We start from the raw sequence: 24490 nt of genomic DNA, 5'->3' as shown, positions 1-24490 counted from the left end.
AGACTTTGGTCCACATATGCGCCAAGAAGAGGGTGCGCATACATTTCTAGGTCTATAGTCTTCAAAAAAACAAACAGTTTGAGAAGGTTAATGTCTGCGCGGCGCAGACAAAAGAGGCCAAGAAGATCTGCAGACATAAAACAAACAACACCTTAATTTTCAGTGATAAGTTTTTTTTTATTAATGTGGATTACCATTTATATATTTCAGTTGTCAAGTGTGTTTAAGGTTTAGAATGGTAAGAAGATATATAAGGCATTCATTTGTATTAGTCAAAATTTAATTTCACTTTAAATTAAAAAAAATTAAAAAATACCTTAATATAAATTAAAAGAATCACATTACTAAACGTCAAAATTACCCGATCTCATTGTTGGTTTTTAAATTTTACAATAGAAAATTATAAATAAGTTTGTATATAACATTAATAATTTGTACCAACCAAGCTTGTTGTTAGCCAAACAAGTTGGTACCAAGTATATTTGGTACGGTACTAATAACAGACGACAAAATATTTATACAAATTATAGTTTGGTACGGTACACGGTGAGAAAAATGATCGGTATAGTACCATGTTCTCCCCTATATAACATGGTTGAAGATAATATTTATCGGGAACCTTGTTAGGTAACCTCTATTTTATATATATATATATATATATATATATATATATATATATATATATATATATATATATATATATACAAACAATGGCAATCCGTGTCTACTTGTCAGATACGGGTTTACACGACACATAACAAATGTGTGTGACACGTGACACGATACGAATAAACATGTTTTTAACCGTGTTACATGAAAACGCACACACAAAAAAACACGAATAGACACGTTTCACTTGTAAGACATGAATATGTTTGTGTGTGTTTATATATGTTATGTGCCAACACAAATTTGTTTATACGTGTTTATTCATGTCATGTGTCGACACGAATTATATATATATATATATATATATATATATATATATATATATATATATATATATATATATGTGTGTGTGTGTGTGTGTATGTGTGTGTATGTGTTTATTCGTGTTTAAATGTGTTTATACGTGTCACATGTTCAGACGAATTTGTTTTGTGTCCAGGTGCGAAGCCAAAAATAAAATTTAGGATGGTCCTCATAAATTATATATATATATATATATATATATATATATATATATATATATATATATATTCAATAAAAACTAACTAATAACTAGCCAAATGAAGAAGAATACAACAATGATAGGAAAAAATAGCATATATCATAAATACTACTGCATATCTTATTTTGAAAAGCAATAAAATGAAAAGGCGAGGGTGGGCGGCCTACCCTGGTCTTAGGGTGGCTCCGCCCTTGTTCATGTCTTAGACATGTTTAAACATGTAAATTCGTGTTTGATACAAATAAGACACGAAACACGAATTTAAAACATGTGTCGACACGATAAACAGGAAACACAAATTTCTAAAACACATACTAAAAACTCATGTTGTATATCAGATTGTCGGATCTAACAACCACCACCATAATCAAACCTAAAACAAAACAAAACTCAAAGATGAATCAAATCCATTTGGGTTAAAGCATCCCGTATGAGTTTTTTAAAAGTTTTTTCATTTTGAAAATGCTTTATCCTTATTATCAAACCTTTTTCACTCAACTTATTTTTTTTTAAGCAAACTTGTTAATTATCAAAGTTATTCCATAAAAGCTCTTTTCATTTAAAACTAGGTCTCGTATATAGTTAACCAATTTATATATAAAAATAATATAATAATATAAATCTATTTATTAGTCATATGACAAAAATTAAAAGAAAAAACTCTCCTACGGGTATTTATTCCTTATTTTGGTAGTACACTATACAACTAGGTGTGAAACTCGTGTACTACACTGGTTGATTAAAAAAATGATATATGAAGATATAAACTTTAAATATTTTTTAAAGAAAACATTAAATATCAAAGTGTAAACATTAAGTAGTTTTTTAAAATAAAATTTCAAAATATATATATATATATATATATATATATATATATATATATATATATAAACAAAATGATGAATAAATAAATAATTCAATTTATATTAATAAACAAACAACAGAAAAATAATTATATTTTGACCGTATAAATTTTTTTTTAGTTTGTTAATAAAATGCAACAAAGTTTAATTATTTTTTTTATATAGACCATTTGCCTAAAATGACAATGAATTTTAAAATAAACATGTCAATTTTGAAATTATATATATTAAAGGAAACATATTAAAATTTGAATATATAAGGAAATAAATTATTGACATATTAATTATTTTTTATAACCTAAAAGTTAGATAGTTAATTAAGAAAATAAAAAATTAGCAGAAATTAATTTTTAAAAATTAACCATAAAAGTTGACGAAGACGATGTGCGATTTATAATGGTGTGCCACACGTGATTTCGTTCGTACTTTCTAGTTTTTCTTTCGCGGCGGACAAACGCAACACGTTATACAGCTCTGAAATTACGACTCTCAAATCGCCTCCTACAACTCTCTTCTTGCCACCAGTCTCCATAATCCCTTCAATTCTCTGATTCAGTAAAGGTACGTGTAATGGATTTTTCGATTTCTGTTCAGTTCTTTCGTAATCTAAAAATTCCGATTAGGGTTAAACAAGGAATCAAAGTTATTGGTTTCCGGGTTTAAGAAATGTATAGAATCGATGAATTCCATTTAGTGATCTGGTAATCATTTGTTTCGCAATGCGTTAGGGTTTTTGTAGGGTTTAAGGTATTTTTTCTTTGATTACTCTATCAGCTTGTTCTTGACGATTCACAGATGATTGTTATTTGATATTGTTTCGTTAGGAAATGAATACAATTTTGATCATGAACATATTATGTATCTACATGATGTGATTGTAACTTGTAAGTAATCTTGATTTGTTCACATATATGTTATGATTCAGGAACTTGTAATCATGAGTGGATTACAGACACAAGACTTCACTTCTACATTAAGATTAACAAAAGCACCAAAAGATGTTATGACTGGATCTGAGTCAAAGCCAAAGAAGAAAATCTGCTGTGCTTGTCCTGACACTAAGAAGCTCAGGGACGAATGTGTTGTGGAGCATGGTGAATCAGCTTGCTCAAAATGGATTGAAGCTCATCGTTTGTGCCTTCGTTCTGAGGGATTTAATGTATGATTTGAAAGCACAAATATCAAATCAGATGAGAATATTCAGGTAGGTTTTCAGGTTTTAGTTTTCATCAACTTATGCATCCTGCAACTTCAGAATAAATGAATTTTGATTGATTACAATACATTATTGAGTTACAAAGGTCAATCCTTTTTCTTTTTTATATGTTTGTTGTTTTGTACACTATTGATTGAATCTTAATAATAAACACAGAGTTCTTGATTACACTATTGAGCTACAAAGCTCAAATCTCAATTTGATATGCTTTGTTGTTTATTGTCTTACCTTTTGATATCACCTTTAGTTTTTAGAAAAAAACGGCATCATGGTTGATACCTGAAAAATCACAACTTTTCATGAGGGTAAGTGAGAATTGTACAAAAAGGTTTGCAATAGTCAAGATCCAACTATTGATTTTGTTTTACCTGTTGTGAGCAATTTGAAGCAGACCCTAAAGTTGCACCACATTGACCACATGAGATTAGAAACATCCTAGGCTTGCTCATGTTAATGAACATTGAAGTAGTAGTGAGTAGTAACTGCTTCTAAATGAAGCAACGCCAAAGGATATTTTAGGAATTTAATAATTTAAAGGTTAATATTCACCTTTTCAGGGGATATAAACAATTTCATCATGTCAAACTAAGATAAATTTCAGAGTTAAAAGACATCCTCTAACCTGCTTCCTCCAGCACCAAGGGCAAGTAACCATTTAAAGTAGAAAGCTTTACATTTATGAAGATTACACAAGAAACATTGGATGATCTTAAACGCATGGTGTGGGAAACAATTTTGGTGTTATTTAATACCAGAATCGATAAAAGTAAAGTCAACATGAATTTGGGAAAAATACAGAGCTGCATTAACCATAGTTGGATCTTGACTATTGCAAAACTTCATCAAATGCTTCATGTCAAAAATGGTGGGGAAGGAAATACATATATTGATCAAACTAAAGAATCCAGATTATGTAGAGGTAGATTTTGTCACTTTAGCATTTTACCCAACACATAATAACATATAAACTTCTAAGCACAAGATGGAGTGTAGCAGTAAATACCCAAGAAATCACACCACGTTATAAAAACTCTACTACTCACCTTTCAAAAGAAACGTTTTTTCATGGATATTTCGCGTTTACTTGTTTAGTCATTCTAGCTTAAATATTGCTTTGTTGAATCTTTACTTTTAAAAATAGTTTTTGTCAGTTTACTCCGAAACGAAATCACTTTTACCAATAATTACATAGTTCTTCTACCCTTGGGACAGAATAGTCCAAGTGGATACGACTCATGTGGATATGATTGTATCACCATGTGCTTCCGTCAACAACCAACTACCAAGAACTCTCAAAAGTGGGGATAACATTCATTAAAAACAAAAACTTGTAAAATACAAGACAATACTCACTTTCGAGTGAGGTCCATACACCCCACTTGGGCCGGAGGGTACCCTCATTTCACCTCTCACTTTTCCTCTGGCAGATCAACGTCATCTCATTTTCTCATCACTCTTTAAAACTCATCAAATGGTCAAATTGAAGAAAAAAAAATTAAGTAGAGAGAGCGTAGTGATCAGGAACGTGCGGGGTAACATTCCACCCTCACTGTACCCATATGTGGTGTTCCTAATGTGGTTAAATAGGCATGTCATCAGCATCGCACCTTGCAATGCATGTATATGTATACTACCTTGTAACCTTATTCAATACTAGGTCCGCTACCAAGTATGAGAGTGATTAGTATTAATCAACGCGTTATTTCAAATTTATTCTCTAGTTAAATTTATTAATATTCTTATCTATTTCTAAATTGCATTTCTTAATATTAGCTTCTATGATATAAAAAAGGAAGATTTATTATATTTTCTTGTTCTTCGTTTAAAATAAATGATCTTAAAGGTTGTGTAAGGATTACTCTCAAATTTTTTCATTTACATTATAGCAACATTCTTTGTTTATCTCTTCATCTCTAGATTCCAATCTAGTTATCATGTATGTGAAGTCGTGAATAACATGCTATTATATAGTCAGTTTTCGGTAAACTAGCATGTGATAGAAATGTTTTATTGTCAAATTAGTCTTGAGCAAAATCAGTTTGTTTTTATAAAGAAAAAAAAAACTATGTTCAAAATTTATAATGGAGTTAAAGATCGGACTACAAAATATATAAGTTGAGCTTCCTTTTTAGATAGGCAAACATACACCCTTTCAAATTTTACTCCTAAACTACACATCTCTCCATCACTAGATTTCAACCCTCAATTTTCTCGGGAGAGAAACTCCTTTTCAAACACCTCTCGTATAAATTGGGCGATTGATAATTTTACATCATTTCTAATAACTTAGTTTTGAAAAATATGCATATCTTAATATTGCGCAAAAAAATACATTCATTCATTGTAAAAAAATAACACAAATAGGGCAATGTATATAAAAACGGGTATAGTTCGCTAGTTTTACGATTGTAAGCTTTTCTTATATTTTCTTTGTTCGTTTGGTATCTTGGACTGGACCGGACGAAACAAAACAATACCATTTTCGGAAGCGTTTGGTATGAATATGATTGAAGTAAAGTTGGATTTTGACCAAGTCAAATGAGACTATTTTATAGAAATTTTGTCCTACCCAAAATGATGGAACACGCTGGGACATATTATAATTGACAAAGATACCCTCAACCTATAATCGCTCCCATTTGTTCATCTATGATAAGGCCATCACATCTTATTTATCTTGTCCCTTGCCTTTTCACCTTTATCAATAGTTCATCAAGAGTCTTACACCATTTTCTCCATTCTCTTACTCATTCTTCCATAGGGCTTCAATTTGATAAAGGGATCTATAATACTATAATAGGGATTTTGACCTCATAAAATACTAAAAGGAAAATGTAATTACGATCTATTATGCCTAGATCCTGAGTTTTAACAAAGAAAAGAAAATAAGAGAAAAGAAAGTAAGGAGAAAAAAGAAGAGAAAAAAAAATTGTCTTTTGTGTTCCTGAGTTGGAGATAAGTGGAAGGAAACTTAAACATTTTGTTATTTCTCTTCAAATCCTTCCAAATCGGAAGGAAGCTAGGAGATAAAGTGATCATTCTATTTCCTTCCACTTCCATCATTTAATGAAACCCAGGAATACCAATTTCTTTTAATTTCTTCTCACTTCCCTCCATTTTTTTATTTTCTCTTCTTAAGTTGAACTCAGGAACAAGGTGTTAGGAAACTCTATATAAGAGATTATTTTAGAATTGGATACTAACAGTAAAAAAAAAAAAAAAAAAAAAAAAAGAGGTCTGATAGCTAACATCGTCCTCTCCATATCTAATTAATCTAGCTAGTATATTTTTCATTGGTGTTTAACAATGGAGGTATGATACTCTCTTAATTGAAAATGGTGATAATTGATATTATGGATAAAGAGTAAGGACGATGGTGGTGGATAAGGCAGTGGGGTTCACATTGAAAATTTAAAAGTATTTTCATGAATATATAGATGTATATTTAAAAAGTTATTGAATTAGTTTTTCAATAAGATTATTAAAATACCATATTGATATTTTTCAATGACAATTGTTATATAGTAAAAAGTAATAGAAAAACATTATGATAAAACACTTGTAAGAATTAAGGGCAATATGGTAATTTTAATATTTTGCTTTGTACCGTTTTAGTTTTACTAAACATAGTGAAAAAAATCTATTTAATCCAGTTCAATTTTGTCAAATCCAGTTCATTTCGGTCTGGTTCTATCCAGCCGTACATCAAATGCTATCTTAAAGTCATCATATTTTGAAAAAAAATTATTGCGACGACAACAACCCTTCGTTATAGGTTCAACAAGTTATGATAGTAAAGTGACATTACTTTTACTATAGCCCTCTAAATTTAACAACGTGTTTCTGATTTTACCACTATAACAACTTTTTGAATTTATTTTATTTTTTGTTAGAGGCGATATATTTTTTGTTATAAAAAGTTGTTAGAGACAATATTTGTTGGATTTTATTTTTCATTTTTATTTATTTATTTATTGTAAGGTGGAAAATTGCCCAACTTTGTAGGGAGTAAGGTTCTAAATAACGTAAGACGTGGCTTGGCGGCAAGGTCAAAGTTAAGTCATGACAAGTCTTGGCGAGCCATAATGTTTTTTCAATGCGTGACTATTTTATATATATTAAAAGAGATAAATCATATAATTATTGAATTTTATCAAGTATATCAAGTTTTTAAAAGTGTTATATTAGTATTTAATATAAAAAGTTAACAAAAACTCAATTATTTTAGGCCCAATAAAAAAACAAAAAAACCCAAGCCTTGAAAAAAAAACTCACGTCATAACACGATAAGGCGCGCCTTGACACGTTATTTGGACGTCACGCTTAACAAACCCGCCTTGGACGTTTTCGTAACGGCTACACCACGCTTCGCGTCATGGCGCGCCTTTGAGGCGCGCCATGACGCGCTTTTTAGAACCTTGGTAGGGGGACACGATATCCATAATTGTTTTTTCTTGCAAAATATAATAACCTTTAGAGTAAATTACACGAATGGTCCCTATGGTTTAGGGTAATTTGCGCGTTTGGTCCCTAACTTATTTTTTTAACTCGGAAGGTCCTTACTGTTTGTTTTTGTTACGCGCTTGGTCACTGTCTTACCTAAAAAGACTATTTTGCCATTGATTTTTTAATTTATTTAAATAAACACACCCCCAACCCCACCCCTCTCACCTTACCTTACCTACCCCACCATTTTTCCCTATTTAAATAATAGTCTTTTTAGGTAAGATAGGGACCAAACGCGTAACAAAAACAAACAGTAGGGACCAAGCGCATAACAAAAACAAACAACATGGACCTTCCGAATTAAAAAAATAAGTTAGGGACCAAGCGCGCAAATTACCCTAAACCTTAGGGATCATTCGTGTAATTTACTCTAACCTTTAATAAAAAAAATAAGACAAAATTGCAAAAATGGTCCTTGTGGTTGTCAAAAATCTTTGGTTTTTGTCCAAAAAATTTTGGTGGTGCATGAGTAATCCAATTTTGGATCTTTTTAGTTATTTTGGTCACTCTACACTTAAAAAGACAAATATATCCATATAATTTACATTTTCCATTTTATTTAATTGTTGAAATACATAATTTAATTTAATTTATTTTTATTAACTTAAAACAAAAAAATAACCCAACCCCCCTCTTAGCTTTATAGAGGAGAGAAGCCCATTTATCACTACTTCAACCCTCCATCACCAGTGACGGGAACCATCACCGACGGCAATAATTCTCACCGGAAAACATAAACCCTTCATCTCCCTCACATGGATGATCTGATAAACTCTACCATGCACATTACGAAACCACCACTACAAAACCAGTTTCATCGGAAATCAGATCTATTAAAAGCGACTTCCACCTACCTCATCTCTCACTTTCTTTGATGAATTGTCTCGTCGATCTAGGAACGCAGGGGTGGCAGATGCATGTGGCAACGAAGAAAGCAAACAGAGGTGGTACTGGAGAACGCAGACAGAGGCAAACTATGCAAGTGGAAATGAAAAGGAAGGCGGCAAGGATGTTGGATCGTCAATCTAAGAACCAAAGCAAGCGAAGGTTCATCCGACAGTGGCAGGAGATGCAAATGGCGACGAAGGGGGAAGGTTCCGACGTCGTTTCTACCTCCACATGAACCACTAGATTTGCATTTTGCCACCTGATACCTGCCATCAACGCCCTCCTTATGCCACGATCTGAAACCATTGGGCCTCTTCTCGCCGTCAGATCTAAGGTAGCGGAGCCGTCATACATGTATCTTGTTGTGGATCTCGCAATGGAAACCGCCACCGGAGCTAGGGTAACAGAGTCGTCATCAGAGTGGTGGTGATGGTGGTCTTATTTTAGGGTGTGATGGGGTGTGACTTAATTCGAATGGGTGGTCGAGTGATGGTGTTGAGAGAGAGAGATAGAGAGAGAGAGAGAGATATATAGAGAGAGGGAGAGAGAGAGAGAGAGAGAGAGAGAGAGAGGTGGGTTTATTTTGTTTTTGTTTTTCATTTTATTATAAGAATAAGAAAATAAATAAAAGAAATTAAAATATAATTATCTAAGGGGCATATTAGTCATTTTACGTGGGATGTGGACCAAAAACACAAGAAAATACAACCATAGGGATCAAAACCACACAAGGTATCTAAAATTGGACCAGTGGTGCACCAACATTTCGTTTTGGACCAAACGACATAATTTTGCCAACCACAGGGACCATTTTTGCAATTTTGTTTAGAAATAAAATACAATTGTTTAAATCGGAAAGCTAAAAAATTGTAGCTTTTATGTATTTTGTGCTAAAAAATATTATTTTTCAGGTCAATATAATAAAATATTCTTCCAAACTTTATAATCATTAATTTTTTATTTTATTTTCTCTTTTAAATATCATGATTTAGGCTTTTCTTTTGTCTTTTATTTTTCTTTCGATCTTATTTCCAACAATAATCTATACTCTAATAAATGAATATTTTTTTGGTCACATGTCACACTCTCATTCAATTTGCCAAATATCGTTTTGTGATTATTTTGAATTAATTTCTTTTCCATATGTCATTTTATGAGTTTTTCTATTTTAATAAATTTCACATAATATTTTAATGTAATAATTGCAATAAATATAGTAATAAATGAATATCAATTTCATTAATAGATTTACCTTCTTATTTAAAAATTCTCAATTTAAAGCTCACTAGTTTATTTTGTTTATTTATTTAAACTATTTGTTTAAATTTAAAAGATAAAAGACATTTCAATTATAATAATTTATTATTTTTCTTATTTTATTATAAATTCAAAGTTTTCAAATATTTTGATATTTATATTTAATTTTTTTTTTAAATTAACTCATGTAATACATGGGTCTCATAACTAATATCTATTATTGAACACTTCATGCCCTTAAAAGGAGTGGGATTATAGAGATTCATATGCTTCATGAAAATTTCTCATTTTGAGCAAAGATATCAAGATTTATTTAAGACAAAATTGCAAAAATGGTCCCTGTGGTTTGCCAATTTCTTTGGCTAAGGTCCAAAAAAAAGTTTATTAGCAAAAAATGTCATTATTTGGTGGTTTACTGTGGTTTTGATCCCTATTTCGTTAACTTTAACATTTGATTGTTAACTTTTTTAAAATGACAATTTTACCCTCAGGGACTATTTTTGCAGTTATCTCTTTTTACCAAATTACAAGGACCATTTTTGCAACTATTCTTTTTAAATTTATTAGATTATTATATATTAATTCTTCTTTCTTTTTAGTTTTATTGAACTATTATACATTAATTCTTTTTTTAATTTTTTATTGGATTGATTTTTTTATCTGATTATTATATATCAGTTAATTTTATTTTTAATATATAATATTTATATATTAATAAATATTATATTAGTATATTATTAATTTATTTTAACTGTTTTTTAAAATTTTTTTATTGGATTATTTTATTTTAAAAAAATTATTAGGTTTTTTTTATTGGATTATTATATTTAATTTATTATATGTTATATATAATAAATAATATTTTAGTGGATCATTAATTTTTTTTAAATGTATAATATTAATTCTTTTTAATTTATTGGTTCTACCACAAAGTCTTCGGAATACGCAAAAGCACCGCATCCCATTGTCGAAAATCGTCGGGACCACCGCTAATCACCTTCATCGGAGGTCCGACGGAAACACTATCAACCTGTTTCACCCAACGCCGCTATCCAGTAGCCACCTGCGACAACCTCTTCACAATCCGTTAGAATCATTTATATTTGCCACTAAGTCGATCGTTTTCCACTAGAACCATTACTATTTGAACCACCAAGAAGTCCAACCCAAACACCCCTTTCAGTTCCTCCATTTGCTGCCTTTTACCAGCTTACGCCACAACTACCTAGTCAGTTCCTCCATTCGTTGCCTTCCACAACCCATGCACAACCTTATAACATCGAAGCTTCAAGCCTGCACTACCTGAAAAGATCTAGCGGTGGATCTAGTGGTTTGAAAACCCTATATCTAACATTGTCGCCATTGATGGCATTGTGGGTAGTCAATTGGTGTAGTTTTGGTTGAGAATAACGGATTTTAGGCAACGATCGACAATTTCCGACAATATGATGTGGCGGCGCAAGGTGGTAGAAAGCAACGAATGGAGGAACTGACCAGGGGTGTTTGGATTGGACCTCCTTGTGGTTAACATAGTATTGGTTGTAACAGAAAATGTCTGACTTAACACATTATTGGTTGCCACTAAGTCAGTCGTTTTTCTGTTACAATCAATATTGTGTTAAGGAGGTCCGATCCAAACACCCCTGGTCAGTTCCTCAGTTCGTTGCTTTCTACTACCTTGCGCCGCCACATCATCTTGTCGGAAATCGTTGATCGTTGCCTAGAATCCGTCATTCTTAACCAAAACTACACCAATTGACTACCCACACTGCCGTCAATGGCGACAATGTTAGAAATAGGGTTTTTCAAACCACCGGATCCACCGCTAAATCTTTTCAGGCAGTGCAGGCTTGAAGCTTTGATGTTACAAGGTTGTGCATGGCTTATGGAAGGCAACGAATGGAGGAACTGACTAGGTAGTATGATTTTGTGGCGTAAGCTGGTAAAATGCAACAAATGGAGGAACTGACAGGGGTGTTTGGGCTGGACTTCTTGGTTGTTCAAATAGTGATGGTTCTAGTGGAAAACGATCGGCTTAGTGGCAAATATAAAGGATTATGACGGATTGTGAAGAGGTTGTTGCAGGTGGCTACTGGATAGCGGTGTTGGGTGAAACAGGTTGGTAGTGTTTATGTCAGACCTCCGATGAAGGTGATTAGCGGTGGTCGTGACGATTTTCAACAATGGGATGCGGTGCTTTTGCGTATTCCGAAGACTTTGTGGTAAAACCAATAAATTTGAAAGAATTAATAATATATATTTAAAAAAAATTAATGATCCACGAAAATATTATTTATTATATATAGAATATAATAAATTAAACGTAATAATCCAATAAAAAAATCTAATAACTTTTTTTAAAAAAATAATCCAATAATTTTTTTTTTTAAAAATAGTTAAAAGATATTAATAATATAATAATATAATATTTATTAATATATAAATATTATATATTAAAAGTAGAATTAACTGATATATAATAATAAGATAAAAAATTAATCCAATAAAAATAAAATTAAAAAAAGAATTAATGTATAATAGTTCAATAAAATTAAAAAGAAAGAAGAATTAATATATAATAATTCAATAAATTTAAAAAGAAAGAATTGCATAAATGGTCCTTGTAATTTAGTAAAAAGAGATAACTGCAAAAATGGTCCCTGAAGGTAAAATTGTCATTTTAAAAAAGTTAACAACCAAATGTTAAAGTTAAGGAAATTGGGACCAAAACACAGCTAAACCATCAAATAAAGACCTTTTTTTGTTAATAAAGTTTTTTTTGACTTTACCCAAAGAAATTGGCAAACCACAAGTACCATTTTTGCAATTTTGTCATTAGTGAACTACTTCACGATTGTCTTTCTCATTTTCAGCAAAGATATCAAGATTTATTTAAAAAAATATCATTAGTCAACTTTTTTATAAGACAAAGTACTTTTAGCATAATTTATTATAAAGATATTCACAAAAATGATAGATATTGAGCCATATGAAAATAATCTAACTTTTATGTATTTGTGAAAGTGACCTTTATTTTCGAAAAGAGGCATTATCGGATTCCAGTAATATATTATGTCTATTTTTTTCGCATTTACAACAAATATTTTTTCCAAAAATATTTATATTCATTTTTTAAATGTTTAATATAATCGATTTTTCAATTAAAATTCATTTGTTATGTTTTTGTATGGTATCTATTTTTTATTTGTTATGTTTACTAGGTGTGAAACCCGAGTTTTACACGAGTTAATTTAAAAAACGATTAAACATTAAAGTGTAAACAAAAAATATTTTTTAATGTACAACTTTAAAATAAGAAAAGAAGAAACGTATTTATTGCAATTTAATATCATATATATGATATTTAATACTTTACATATATAACTATAGATGACTTTAATTTTACAAATTGAAACAAATCAAAAATTGACAAGTGGATAATATTTATTTTAAAAATACCACAATACGACAAGTGTCAAAACTCATGTGAGATTGACATGTGGCAAAAAATAAAGGAGAATCTGTATTTATATCGGATCACTAAAACTATTATTATTATTATTATTATTATTATTATTATTTTTGAAATTTCAGAGATATATGAATGTTCTTTTCTTTTCTTAAAAAAGAAATACACTGCTTACTTATTATGTAGGTTAAATAAAAATTGATTTATTTTGTTTAATGTTTTCGGATATTATTTTAAAAGGAGAACGCGCAAGAGAATTCATCGAGCCAAGGGCATCCAAAGAGAACGTAAGGTATATACCTCGAGTATAAATATTAGGGTTGGCCAAATCGTCTGATCCGTTCCTGTGAAAGAGAAGACGCACAAAACAAAACAAACACAATTGAAAACACAGTGGGTGGGGGGTGTCTCATCTCTATCTCTCTCTCATCTAAGAGCCTGAAGTTAGGCCTTTGTCCTCCTGTGGCTACCTTAAGGTTATGCCGTTTGCCCTACACCAGGTACTATTATCATCATATAATATCCTCTTTCAATTAGATCTCATCGTTTCCATGTTTTTGTTTCTCTTTGATTGATGTGCTGAACGATATGCGATTGATTTTTAGGTTGAATTATTTGTTTGTTGTTGATTTCATAGAATCGGATCTCAGTTATGTTCGATTTTTATTGTTTCGCGTTTGGATCAGGTTAATTTGATTTGATTTGGATTTCGTTATAGGTATTAGTTATCGTATCCATATTATATTCTGGTGAGAGCCTGCGTGCTGGACTTTGGTCAAAACTATTGAGTAAACCAGAATTCATCCTATTATCTTCCATAGGTTCATTTTTTTTCCTAGACGTAAGACTTAAATTTAACTTTCAACATTTTGCCATTAAGTTATAAGTATCTTTCCAATTTTGCAAAAGGTAGACCAAAATCGGTCAGTTATGAGTCTTTATGTGTATATAGCATTGTCTGTTGGTGTGTGCATAGAACTCTGTTCATATGACAATGAACTAAGTTGAGCTAATTTATGTTTTTTTGATTTTGTCAGCTTGGAAAGGTTTTAATCTCTACTGAAACATGGAGCAAGTGTGCCTTTTGTCAGATTGTTTCCAGAGACAGGTTTTTTCATTCCAGGAAGTGCTCGATTGGCGTTTTCTCATCCTTGGAGGTTTCCATTTTGTTTCCTTCAATTGCACTTAGTGAGCCTACTGTATATGAGCAGTTAAGCAGGCGTAATGCCATTTTAACCTGAGACTGGTGTTTGATATGTCGCTGTACATTTACAAGTAAGCTGATTTACTTTGTTATGTGAGGTGTATGTTATCATTTGTGGAAATAAGGAAGTGATTGTGTGGTGTATTCTGACATCATTCCTTTTCTGTTTTCAACTTGTAGGGCTGAATCTTGCTTGTAAATGCTGCATTATTGTTGGTCTGACCTTAATTTTAGCAACACTTGTCCTTTATTCCCATGGTTCAGTTAGATTTTACAGTAGATATTGGTCAAAGATTTTGCTACTGAATTTAAGTAGAGTAAATGAGATAGCCATTTCAAGTGTCTTATTGTTGGCTACGAGTATTCTGCTTTTATCTATTCCTGGATCAGTGTCAAGATGCCCTGCATTTCTCAACTGTCTTTGCTTCATTTACCTTGTCAATGTCTTCACATCATTGATCGGGTGTCTTTTATAAATAAGGCTGTGAGGATTGTCCATCAGAAGCATACATTCCTGCTTATGCATGAAGAATGAAGGTGGATACAGCTACAACAGCCAGGCTGGTGGTTCATATTTTATAGTTTCTTCTGTAGTTTTCTAGTTAAAGCGTGTTATTTCTTCTATGTTTGTGTCTCTTCTTCATAAATAAAGCGCTACGTGGAGCTGTAAACGTGAAAATGGAAAGGTGAGATGATTTTTCTTTGTACTTCTTGTTCAAACTAGAATGTGAAATCATATTGATCACTCAATTTTTTCTTTTATTCCAGGTATAAGATAATCAAGGAAGTTGGTAATGGGACATTTGGGGTTGTCTGGAGAGCATTGAACAAACATAATGGTGAAGTGGTAGGCTTCCCTTGATTAAAGAATCTTTCAAAACTAAGTAAATGCATTTATTAAAGTTTATGTATAACGGTGCAGGTTGCTATTAAGAAAATGAAGAGAAAATATTATTCATGGGAAGAATGCATAAATTTGAGAGAAGTCAAGGTAACAATGTAACAACATCCTTTAGTCATTCCATTGTCATAACTTCAAGCTCACAAATTGACCTTTTTACCCTTGACAGTCGCTGCGAAAGATGAATCATCCAAATATCGTGAAGCTGAAGGAAGTTATTAGGGAAAATGACATTTTGTACTTTGTGTTTGAATACATGGTACACATCTTTTTCTTGTTGTGTGTTAGCTGTCATTTGCTTTCACATTTGTTTGATAAATATCATTACATTTCTCTTTCAGGAATGTAGTCTTTACCAACTTATGAAAGACAGAGTGAAGCCTTTCTCAGAAACTGAAATTAGAAACTGGTGCTTCAATATTTTTCAAGGTCTCGTATACATGCATCAAAATGGCTACTTCCATCGTGATCTTAAGCCAGGTATTTTCTTGAATGAATAGAGTTGACTTATATTGTGTTGTAAATATTTTCTGGCTTATAATGAAAAGATTTCATGGTGTCAGAGAACTTGCTTGTTTCAAAGGGTGTGATAAAAATAGCTGATTTTGGTCTTGCTCGTGAGATTACATCCCAACCACCATACACCGAGTATGTTTCAACACGCTGGTGAGTCTATGTTCTTTCACACTGGAATAAAAACCATTTTATGGAAAAAGATTCCTTTAGGGATCAAAACCAAAGAAACTTGGAAACCACAGGGACCATTTTGCAATTTACTTGTAAAGATGTTGCTTTTCAACTTAATTATTTTAACTGGTTAAACTTAATCTCGACAACTATACATGACTGTTTCTTTTTGACTTAACTTAATGGATAAGCCAAAAGACTTTTACCTCTTTTTCCTTCTTTACCCATTCTTTTACTAGCTATCTAAACATGGATCATGCAGGTATCGGGCTCCAGAGGTGCTTCTCCAGTCACCAACATATGGTTCTGCTGTTGGTAAGTTGATGGATTTTTATAGTGATATTTCTTGAGATCTTTTACAGCATTTGTGGAGTATAATATATTTTTGTTTTTATTTCAATTACAGATTTGTGGGCAATGGGTGCAATCATGGCTGAATTATTTACTCTTCGCCCACTTTTTCCTGGTTCAAGGTATATGGCCCTTTAAACTATATAAATAAAAATCATGCCATATTCTTAAATCTTAATTAATAGTTTTACATACTAATACTATCTTGTTTTCTTTTATGCAGTGAAGCAGATGAAATTTACAAAATCTGTAGTGTGATAGGCAGCCCAACACAAAACACATGGCGTGAGGGACTCGAACTAGCAAGTACAATCAATTATCAGTTTCCAGAGGTTAGTTTGTCTTGTTTTAGTTAAAGACTAAATTACATTTTTGGTCCTTACATAATAAGCACTGCTGATTTTTTCAATTTTGGTCCCAAAAAGTGTTCTTTTGTAATTTTGGTCGTTATTTAAGGCTCTTATAATGTTTTTTTGTCCCTGTTCCAAGTAAAATGACTATATAATTGAGACAAAAATCAGCTATACAGCCTATACTCAGGGATATAAAATAGTCAATATACTTGGAACATGGACAAAAAATGCTGCAAATAAGGACCAAAATTGCAAAAATCAGCTATACTCAAGTACCAAAATGTAATTTATCCTTTACAACTATCATGCTTTATATCTTCAAAAAAGTATTTATAATCTTGTTTTTGATTTATAATCTAACCAGAAGTACAAATGTTCAAATATTAAAATACACATTAAAAAAAACGAATCCGACACTTCATTTATGGATTCTATTTTCTTTTGTTTTTATTGAGATAAACATGTAGATGCATAATTAAATTATTAAGTTCTTTTACGTAATCTATATTCTTTTGTTTGATTAAGATAAACATGCAAACATGCATTGAATTAGTAAGTTCTTTTACGTAAACTATTTTCTTTTGTTTTATTAAGATAAACATGCAGATACATAATTAAGTGAAGAGCTGATTTTACTTAATCATGCATTAAATTATTAAGTTCTTTTATGTAAAAGAGTTTTTAAAAATGCAATATAAAGTTTTCACTTGCAATTGTGGTTATTATTTGAAGTTTTTGTAAAGCTTTTGGAGTAAAATGACTTGCAAAAGTCAACTATAGAAAGTCAGTTTATTTGAGACAGATGTAAATTGGCATTGCAGGTTGGTGGTGTAAATCTTTCTGCATTAATACCATCTGCAAGCAAGGAGGCAGTGAATTTGATTTCTGTAAGTAGTGTAGTGGTTTTAAATTACCATTTTGGCCTTTCAGAACTGCCTAATAATATAATATGCAATCATATTGAACATGTAGGCTCTCTGTTCTTGGGACCCATGCAAAAGGCCGACAGCTGTAGAGGCCCTTCAGCATCCTTTCTTCCAGGTATCCCTGCCATTTCTGTCAAATTATAAAATATCATAATCATTAATCAATAACAAGAGATGTCTAAAACACAATTTTTATTTTTTTTTAAAATAAATTTGCAGAGTTGTTACTATGTTCCCCCATCTCTTCGCCATAAGCCTGCTTCTACTGCCAGGATGTCTCCATCTGTTGGGGTAAATGGCAGAGGAGGAGGCATGGAGCAGAAATATGGGTATTCTGGTCATTTGTCTAGTGTGAAGCCCGCTGTGCATGTTACTTCATCTGCAAAAGTGCATGCGTCCTTAAACACAGGTATTTTTATTTTTATTTTTATTTTTCTTTTTGGAACTTTTTAAAATAAAAATAGAAGCTTGATATGTTGTGTTTGTGGTGATATTATTTATAAATTTTGGTACAGGGGTGCATCATAAAGTGGAAGTGAATAATAATAATAATTATGAGGGACCGGGTGGAGTAAAGAAGGAAAAGACCTACAAGAACAGTGCTGGTGCTGCCAGACAACCAAAATATCGACCTCCTCCTGGAAAGTACAATACTACTACAGGTAAGAATTGTTACTTTTCTTGAATAAATAAATAAAGTGTCTGAATGACTATTTTACCCCTACATTCCAACCAACGCTTTTCACAATATTCATCAAATGTTATCATGAAGAGTTGGAGAGCAAATTCCGTCCAGATTAACTCAAAAATAAAGAAGTAAAAACGAAACAACTCCTTACTGGAAAAACATTGTGTTTTGTGTAGTAGCAGGGGGAGGGGGAGGTGGTGTTTCTGAGACTGGTGACAAGTTGGGACACATGGCGATGGTTGGTTCAAATAGAGTGGGTGTGGGTGTGGGTGTGGGTCCCATTCCTAGACAGCATCAGCAACAGCATGCAAAAGGTTGGGTACGTAATGGGAGATCTGACTTGTTTCCTGGGAGGTCCTATGATAGAGGTTATTGCAGTAAGGTGGCTGGATGAATAACAATAATAATATCACCTCACTTCAAACTCAAATGCTATTAGTTTGCTTTATTTTTACTTTTAATCATTAAGTATGTGTGTGTGTGTGTGAATGTTTTCCTTAATTTTATAAATTTGTGTGCTTGTTCTGCTACTTTGACATACTATCTGTCTTGTTTCTATAAAAATATTATTTGTATTGCTTGCTGTGTTTCTTGCTATCTGAGTTTGTTGATGGATAAAAAATTATAGGTTAGAGTTGGAGCAAAACAATAAAACATTCAACTACCAAATATCAATTGAGATTTTAAAACTTTGATTAATTCATTACTGCAACAATCCTTTTAATTAGCAAGCAACTGTGTTGGGAATTGTTGGAGCAAATTTGGGATTTTTCAAGTATGGTTAAAATTATGTTAGGGTGCGGGTTAGTTGTAATATCAGAACAAATGTAATGGCAAAGCCAAAACATGTGGGAATTGGGGAGCCACTGTAAGTGTGAAAATGTCAGAATTATAATGTTTAAAATATTCTATAAAATTTTAAAAAGAAATTAAATATCATTCTATTTTTCTTCTTAATTATCTTCCTATCTATAATGACAATGACAAATGTTTTAAAATAAAATATAATTAATTTTATCAAAATATGACACTTAAAGATAAATAGAAAGAAAAGGTTAGAGGATATTTAATTTCTCAAATTTAAATGCTTGAATTAAACAATTACAAACGAAAGTTAATAAATTTGAACAACTTTTAACCATAGCATCAAAAGAAGAGAATTAGTCAAGCTCTTGAAAGTTTGTTCTTTTAATTTTTTAAATAAATATCTATTTAATTTGATGGGAAGAATTTGTTTACCAATTTTATTAATCAGTAAGTTGTATAATATCTATTTTTTTATAAATCAATTAAAAAGTAGTGGGCACTACCGACAACTGTGTCAAGTAATGTATATAATTGAGAATCCCAACAGACTGCTAATTTCTGTTTTCCGAGTGTAAATAAATACAACATACCAACTAAAATAACCAAAACATACAGATGGACAAAAAAACGAAATAAAATATGGGTGGCTAAGTATAAGAATGCCCAAAACCAGGGCTATACCAACAACACAACACAACACAACAAAAGTCTGTTTGAAATGGATGACAAAACAGAAAGAAAAATCTTAGTATATCGTTAGATTGGAGTTTTTTAGTAGTAGTATATCCATCCTCGTTGTTATTGTTAAAGGTATTGAGATTGTATTCTCTCCCGGTTTTGTTCCCACCATTGCTTTGCATGCACTTCCCCAAACTTCTCACGACTACACACATTAACAACAATATATAAAAAAAACAGTCAGCTACTCATCAATCAAGATATGAATGGATGGGATGAGAATGAGAGTACCTGAATCTGACACGCCGAAGCTCACGTGTTCCATCCACCAATTGTCTGATTGTAATATAAACACCGGGCTCATCTTCCTCTATCCACTCCGAATCAACATCACTCGCATTACTAATCGAAACCGACCCCGCCTCATCTCGAGACGATGTCGTGGTCCTCGATGCATCCATGGACATTGACGATGGCCCACCATACACACCACCCCCACCGGGACCCACATTATTATACTGATGGTTCCTCATTGGGTTCATCATCGGGCTGTCCTTCACTGATCCAAGCTTCGAATAACACGAATCCCTCTACACAATATTCATCATATAAAAATTACAGATGAAAATAGATAGATAGACAGATAGACAGATGGATTAGATAGATTACCCCTCCATCCTCAGACCTAGAAGGCGTGTCAAGCGCCTGACAATTGAACCTCTGCACATTGTACAGCTCCATAATTCTATCGTAATTCTCTCCCCACCATCTTTGCGCTTGCCATTTGTCAAACATCTCTCGGCTGTTTTCATTAATTAATAACAAAATAAAAAAAATATATATATTTAAAGATTTTCATACAATAGTGAAAAATACAAGGACCATTGTAGTATAATTTGGTCCCCACATTGATTAACGGGACCATATGCATTGCATGTAGACAAGTCACACGGTTTAATTATGGGACAATACATATATATTATAATTATATGGCTAAATCAAAATCAAATAATTGACAACCCACTTACTTGAATCGAATCCGTTTGAGGTCGTTTCCACCATTAGGCAAGGACACAAATGTAATTTGAACACCGGGCTCCACTTGAGCCATCCATTCTATAGGGTCATCATCCTCATCCAAAACCAAATGACCGGATTGTCGAGGGGGTTCATATCCCCCATCCCAAACTGGAGGGACTGAACTTGAACTTTCAGGTGGTTGTATCGTGTAAGGATATTTGATTCCTTTAGATAATGTCGTGTCATAATCTGTGTAGGCTCTGTAGTTGTACCCTTTGTTCCCTGGCCCTGTGGGTGGCTTTCCCTTTGAAGACCCAGAAACTTTCAACGCCATGTCCTTCATCTGTTTGTTTCTTTGTTTGTTAATTTCTTGCAAATTATTATTATTCTTAAAAAAAATAATGTAGGTTTAAATAGTACATGTATTATCATGTACAAATGTGGAAAAATATGAATTAATAGCGAGGGTTATTCAATTATGGGTCTCGTGTCGCTTTTACCAACATGGAATTGGATGTTTGTCTGTCTTTTCCACACATCCACTTGTTGTGTAGGGTATATATCACAGGGAATATAACAAACTTTAAACCATTCTCAATGAAATTTGGTTTTTGAAATGTAAATGTAAAATGGTCATTTGGATTTAGTCTCATTAGAAAAGAAACATATGTATTGTGACTTGTATATACAGCATTCTATAAGGGTGATGATCATTACTTCACTCATACACATATTAAACCTTTTAAACAAACAATCGAGTTTTAGAAGCTTCTCAATTTAATCATTATCTTGTAACGATTAAATACACTTGTTATAAAATAATCTTTCTTCCAAATAAGAAAAATACAAAGTGAAAGATTCAAATCATACAAAATTTTAAAAGAAAGAATCAAATATATTGGGATCTAGTATGAAAAGTACAAGTCTCTCTTTTTGACAAAATTTAGGTTCAGAATTCATTTATTTTGTCCTACAGCTTACATAGGGGGAATTGTCAATTATGCCCTTGGTTGAATAGGCTGGAGCCAAATCTACCGAATGACTAGAGCAACTGCCAAAAATTTATTTACTGCCATCACACTATTATTTGTGACAGCACTGTAAAAAGTTAACAACACCAACACATGAAATAACATAAAGGAAACACACCCATCCATCAGCTTTCTTGGGCAGTTAAAAGAATTTGGTTCCTTCATTTTGTATTAATAATTACACCTACTTCCGTATCTTTTATCTTCATTACACTCACACTTTCAAATTTACCTTTTTTTTATATATATTATATTTATTAATATCATCCCTTTAACTTTAAACTGCCATTTTTTAACAACTCTTTCACGTAACCAGCTTCACAGTTTCAATGCTCTTCTATTTATATGTATTGGGTTTTCTTTTTGTTTTAATATTTGATTATTTGTGGTTCTTGAATTGTTTATCTAGTCAAAGATTTAAGATTATAAATCTTTTTTGAAGATATAAAACATGATCTTATTTAGACACTCCTAAAGGGAGAAGGTAGAAAGTAGGCGGGCGTACATCTAAATATAGACGACATAACAGCTTTTTTTTTCTACTTGTAACTAACATCAATTTAGTCCAATTAGAACTACGACTAGAATTCCAACTAGAATTATAACTAGACTTAACTCTTTTAAAAAAAAAAGTAAACAGTAGCTATAAAAACTTTTAACAAGAATAGGATCTAAAATAATTTTTTTGAAGCAATCAACAAAACAAACCCACGTATTCGTTTATCAAGATTTTACCAACATTAGAATGATAAAAGAAATATTAAATATTAAACTTAATGTATATATAGACAATGGTATGGTAATGGAATGAAGGAAAAGAAATAGATGTGTTCGAAAAGATTAAGGTAAGGTAATATTAACCTGCGTGGTGAGGGTTTTGACGGCGTCTTTGGTGGCGGGTGCCCCACGCGCCCCCACTTCCTCACCTCCATCGTCTACCTGCTGCTTTGAGCACGTTATACACGTCAGCATCTTCTCTCTTATTCTTCTTCACACTTCACACTGCAACAAAACAAATGCAATGGCAATATGAAGTTAAGAACCATTTATGACGTCATCATTCTTTGGGGTCCATCTAATCTATTGTATAGTATACGAGGTAAAATGAAAAATTAAGGTTAACGTGAAGGTGAAGGTGAAGAAAGGAATGAAGAGGTTTGAGTATGTGTATGTGTATGTGTAAGGGATTTCTCGAATAACCATGGAAAAAGTAAAAGAAGATTTTGATTTTTGTTGGAACCAAGGAAAAAAGTGAAAACGAGAGTAGAGTGTCCCCGGGATCCCAAATTCTGCACACAACTTTGCTTTACCCTTCTTTTCAAGCTTTCATTATTGATCGCAAAGTTGCCTCCTGCATCTGTTGCTGATCGTATCAATATCAATATCATTATCATTATCATCTCTCCCGATAATAGGACCACAGGACGCAATACCCCAGTTAAATTGATCAGACGAATTTTGAGGAATTTATGATTTTGGTTTTGCTTAGAAGAAATCAGAGAGGGGAAACAATGCGATCTTGGAAGAAGGAATGATACTGATGATGAATCGCTTTCACAAGTGTGGAAGGTTGTCGAGCACATAAGGTGTTCGATGAATTGACAAAGAGACAAATAAAGTTATACCATTGAAAACGACTCACCTTTGGCTGACCCACACACTCTGTTTCTGTCTCTTCTTCTTCTTCAAAGCCTCACACAACTATCTGTTCTTTTACTTTTGCTCCTATATAATATTCATCACAATCTTTTCCGCTTCTCCTGCAAATCAATGAACAGCAACTCCAAATTAGTACCAAATCGAGCATAAAACAGTATCAACTCCGTTCAAAGTGCTTAAAATGTACATAAATTAAGAGTTTTCAGTTTTGAAAACTCACGAAACTTGTTCGTCGGTGTCTGTGCTATGAAATAGGATAGAAAATGGACATGGAATCCGGTGATATATGGGAATTGGTACGGGTGGGTTGATTCTTGACAACACTGGCAGAAGGAAGGTATTGGAATGGCGCTGTCTCCTAGCACGGTTGCAGGTGGTTGTAGCATATATATATGTATATACGTTCAAATACGTGCGAAAGAGAGAGACAGAGAGATAGAGAGAGAAAGAAGAAGCCAAAATTGGTGAATAGAGACAAGAAAGCAGGAGCATCTCTGGTATTTATAGAAAAGGAATTTTGTATCCATTTATTATTACGAAATTCCTCACAAATGGTCAAATGTAATGGCTCATCACTTTTTATGTGTGAGAACGGTATATTAGACGGACTTAATAAAAAGTTTAATATCAATAATACGTAAACATTAAACATTTTATAAACTAATTGAAAAAAAAGTAAATTAAATATTTTATAAAGTAATTGAAAAAAAAGTAAATGAGTTTGTAAAATTTATGTGAATTCATTCTCAAATTAAAAAAATGATAATCTTACATTAATAAAATGAGAACGTTCCATATATATAACCATAAATTAT

The 24490-nt window shown here is 32.1% G+C and overlaps 3 protein-coding genes across 5 annotated transcripts; 2 read left to right on the top strand and 1 right to left on the bottom strand.

The window, feature by feature from the left end:
- Positions 1 to 2444: 2444 nt before the first annotated feature.
- On the top strand, positions 2445 to 3418 carry LOC145119019 (cytochrome c oxidase copper chaperone 2-like). Its single transcript, XM_079054669.1, has 2 exons — positions 2445 to 2595; positions 2960 to 3418. Exon 2 carries the CDS (start codon positions 2972 to 2974, stop codon positions 3197 to 3199), a length of 228 nt encoding a protein of 75 aa, XP_078910795.1. The 5' UTR covers positions 2445 to 2595; positions 2960 to 2971; the 3' UTR covers positions 3200 to 3418.
- A 10224-nt stretch (positions 3419 to 13642) lies between these two features.
- LOC145121230 (cyclin-dependent kinase F-4-like) lies at positions 13643 to 19057 on the top strand. Of its 3 annotated transcripts, XM_079057015.1 has the most exons (16): positions 13643 to 13870; positions 14408 to 14645; positions 14755 to 15260; positions 15343 to 15421; positions 15497 to 15565; positions 15645 to 15734; positions 15817 to 15955; positions 16039 to 16141; positions 16425 to 16477; positions 16569 to 16635; positions 16737 to 16845; positions 17688 to 17753; positions 17839 to 17907; positions 18012 to 18201; positions 18308 to 18454; positions 18657 to 19057. In XM_079057015.1, the coding sequence occupies exons 3-16, from the start codon at positions 15253 to 15255 to the stop codon at positions 18872 to 18874; spliced, it is 1407 nt and encodes a 468-aa protein (XP_078913141.1). In that variant the 5' UTR covers positions 13643 to 13870; positions 14408 to 14645; positions 14755 to 15252; the 3' UTR covers positions 18875 to 19057. The 3 variants fall into 3 exon arrangements, with proteins under 3 accessions (XP_078913141.1, XP_078913140.1, XP_078913139.1); XM_079057014.1 differs by lacking the exons at positions 13643 to 13870; positions 14408 to 14645; positions 14755 to 15260; positions 15343 to 15421; positions 15497 to 15565 and having other exon boundaries at positions 15626 to 15734; positions 18663 to 19057; XM_079057013.1 differs by lacking the exons at positions 13643 to 13870; positions 14408 to 14645; positions 14755 to 15260; positions 15343 to 15421; positions 15497 to 15565 and having other exon boundaries at positions 15626 to 15734; positions 18660 to 19057.
- Positions 19058 to 19917: 860 nt separating this feature from the next.
- LOC145120666 (protein Brevis radix-like 1) lies at positions 19918 to 24156 on the bottom strand. The gene is made up of 7 exons (XM_079056464.1): positions 23896 to 24156; positions 23659 to 23776; positions 22878 to 23018; positions 20994 to 21328; positions 20635 to 20767; positions 20257 to 20555; positions 19918 to 20170 (listed from the first exon to the last, which is right to left on the bottom strand). Exons 3-7 carry the CDS (start codon positions 22986 to 22988, stop codon positions 20092 to 20094), a joined length of 957 nt encoding a protein of 318 aa, XP_078912590.1. The 5' UTR covers positions 22989 to 23018; positions 23659 to 23776; positions 23896 to 24156; the 3' UTR covers positions 19918 to 20091.
- Between the last annotated feature and the right edge of the window lie 334 nt (positions 24157 to 24490).

The sequence above is a fragment of the Lactuca virosa genome, chromosome 6 (assembly GCF_052849685.1).
Source record: "Lactuca virosa cultivar CGN04683 chromosome 6, Lactuca_virosa_CGN04683_v6, whole genome shotgun sequence".
Taxonomy (NCBI): Eukaryota; Viridiplantae; Streptophyta; class Magnoliopsida; order Asterales; family Asteraceae; genus Lactuca; species Lactuca virosa.
The sequence above is the reverse complement of the archived record's forward strand: the minus strand, read 5'-3'. Positions and strand labels throughout refer to the sequence as shown.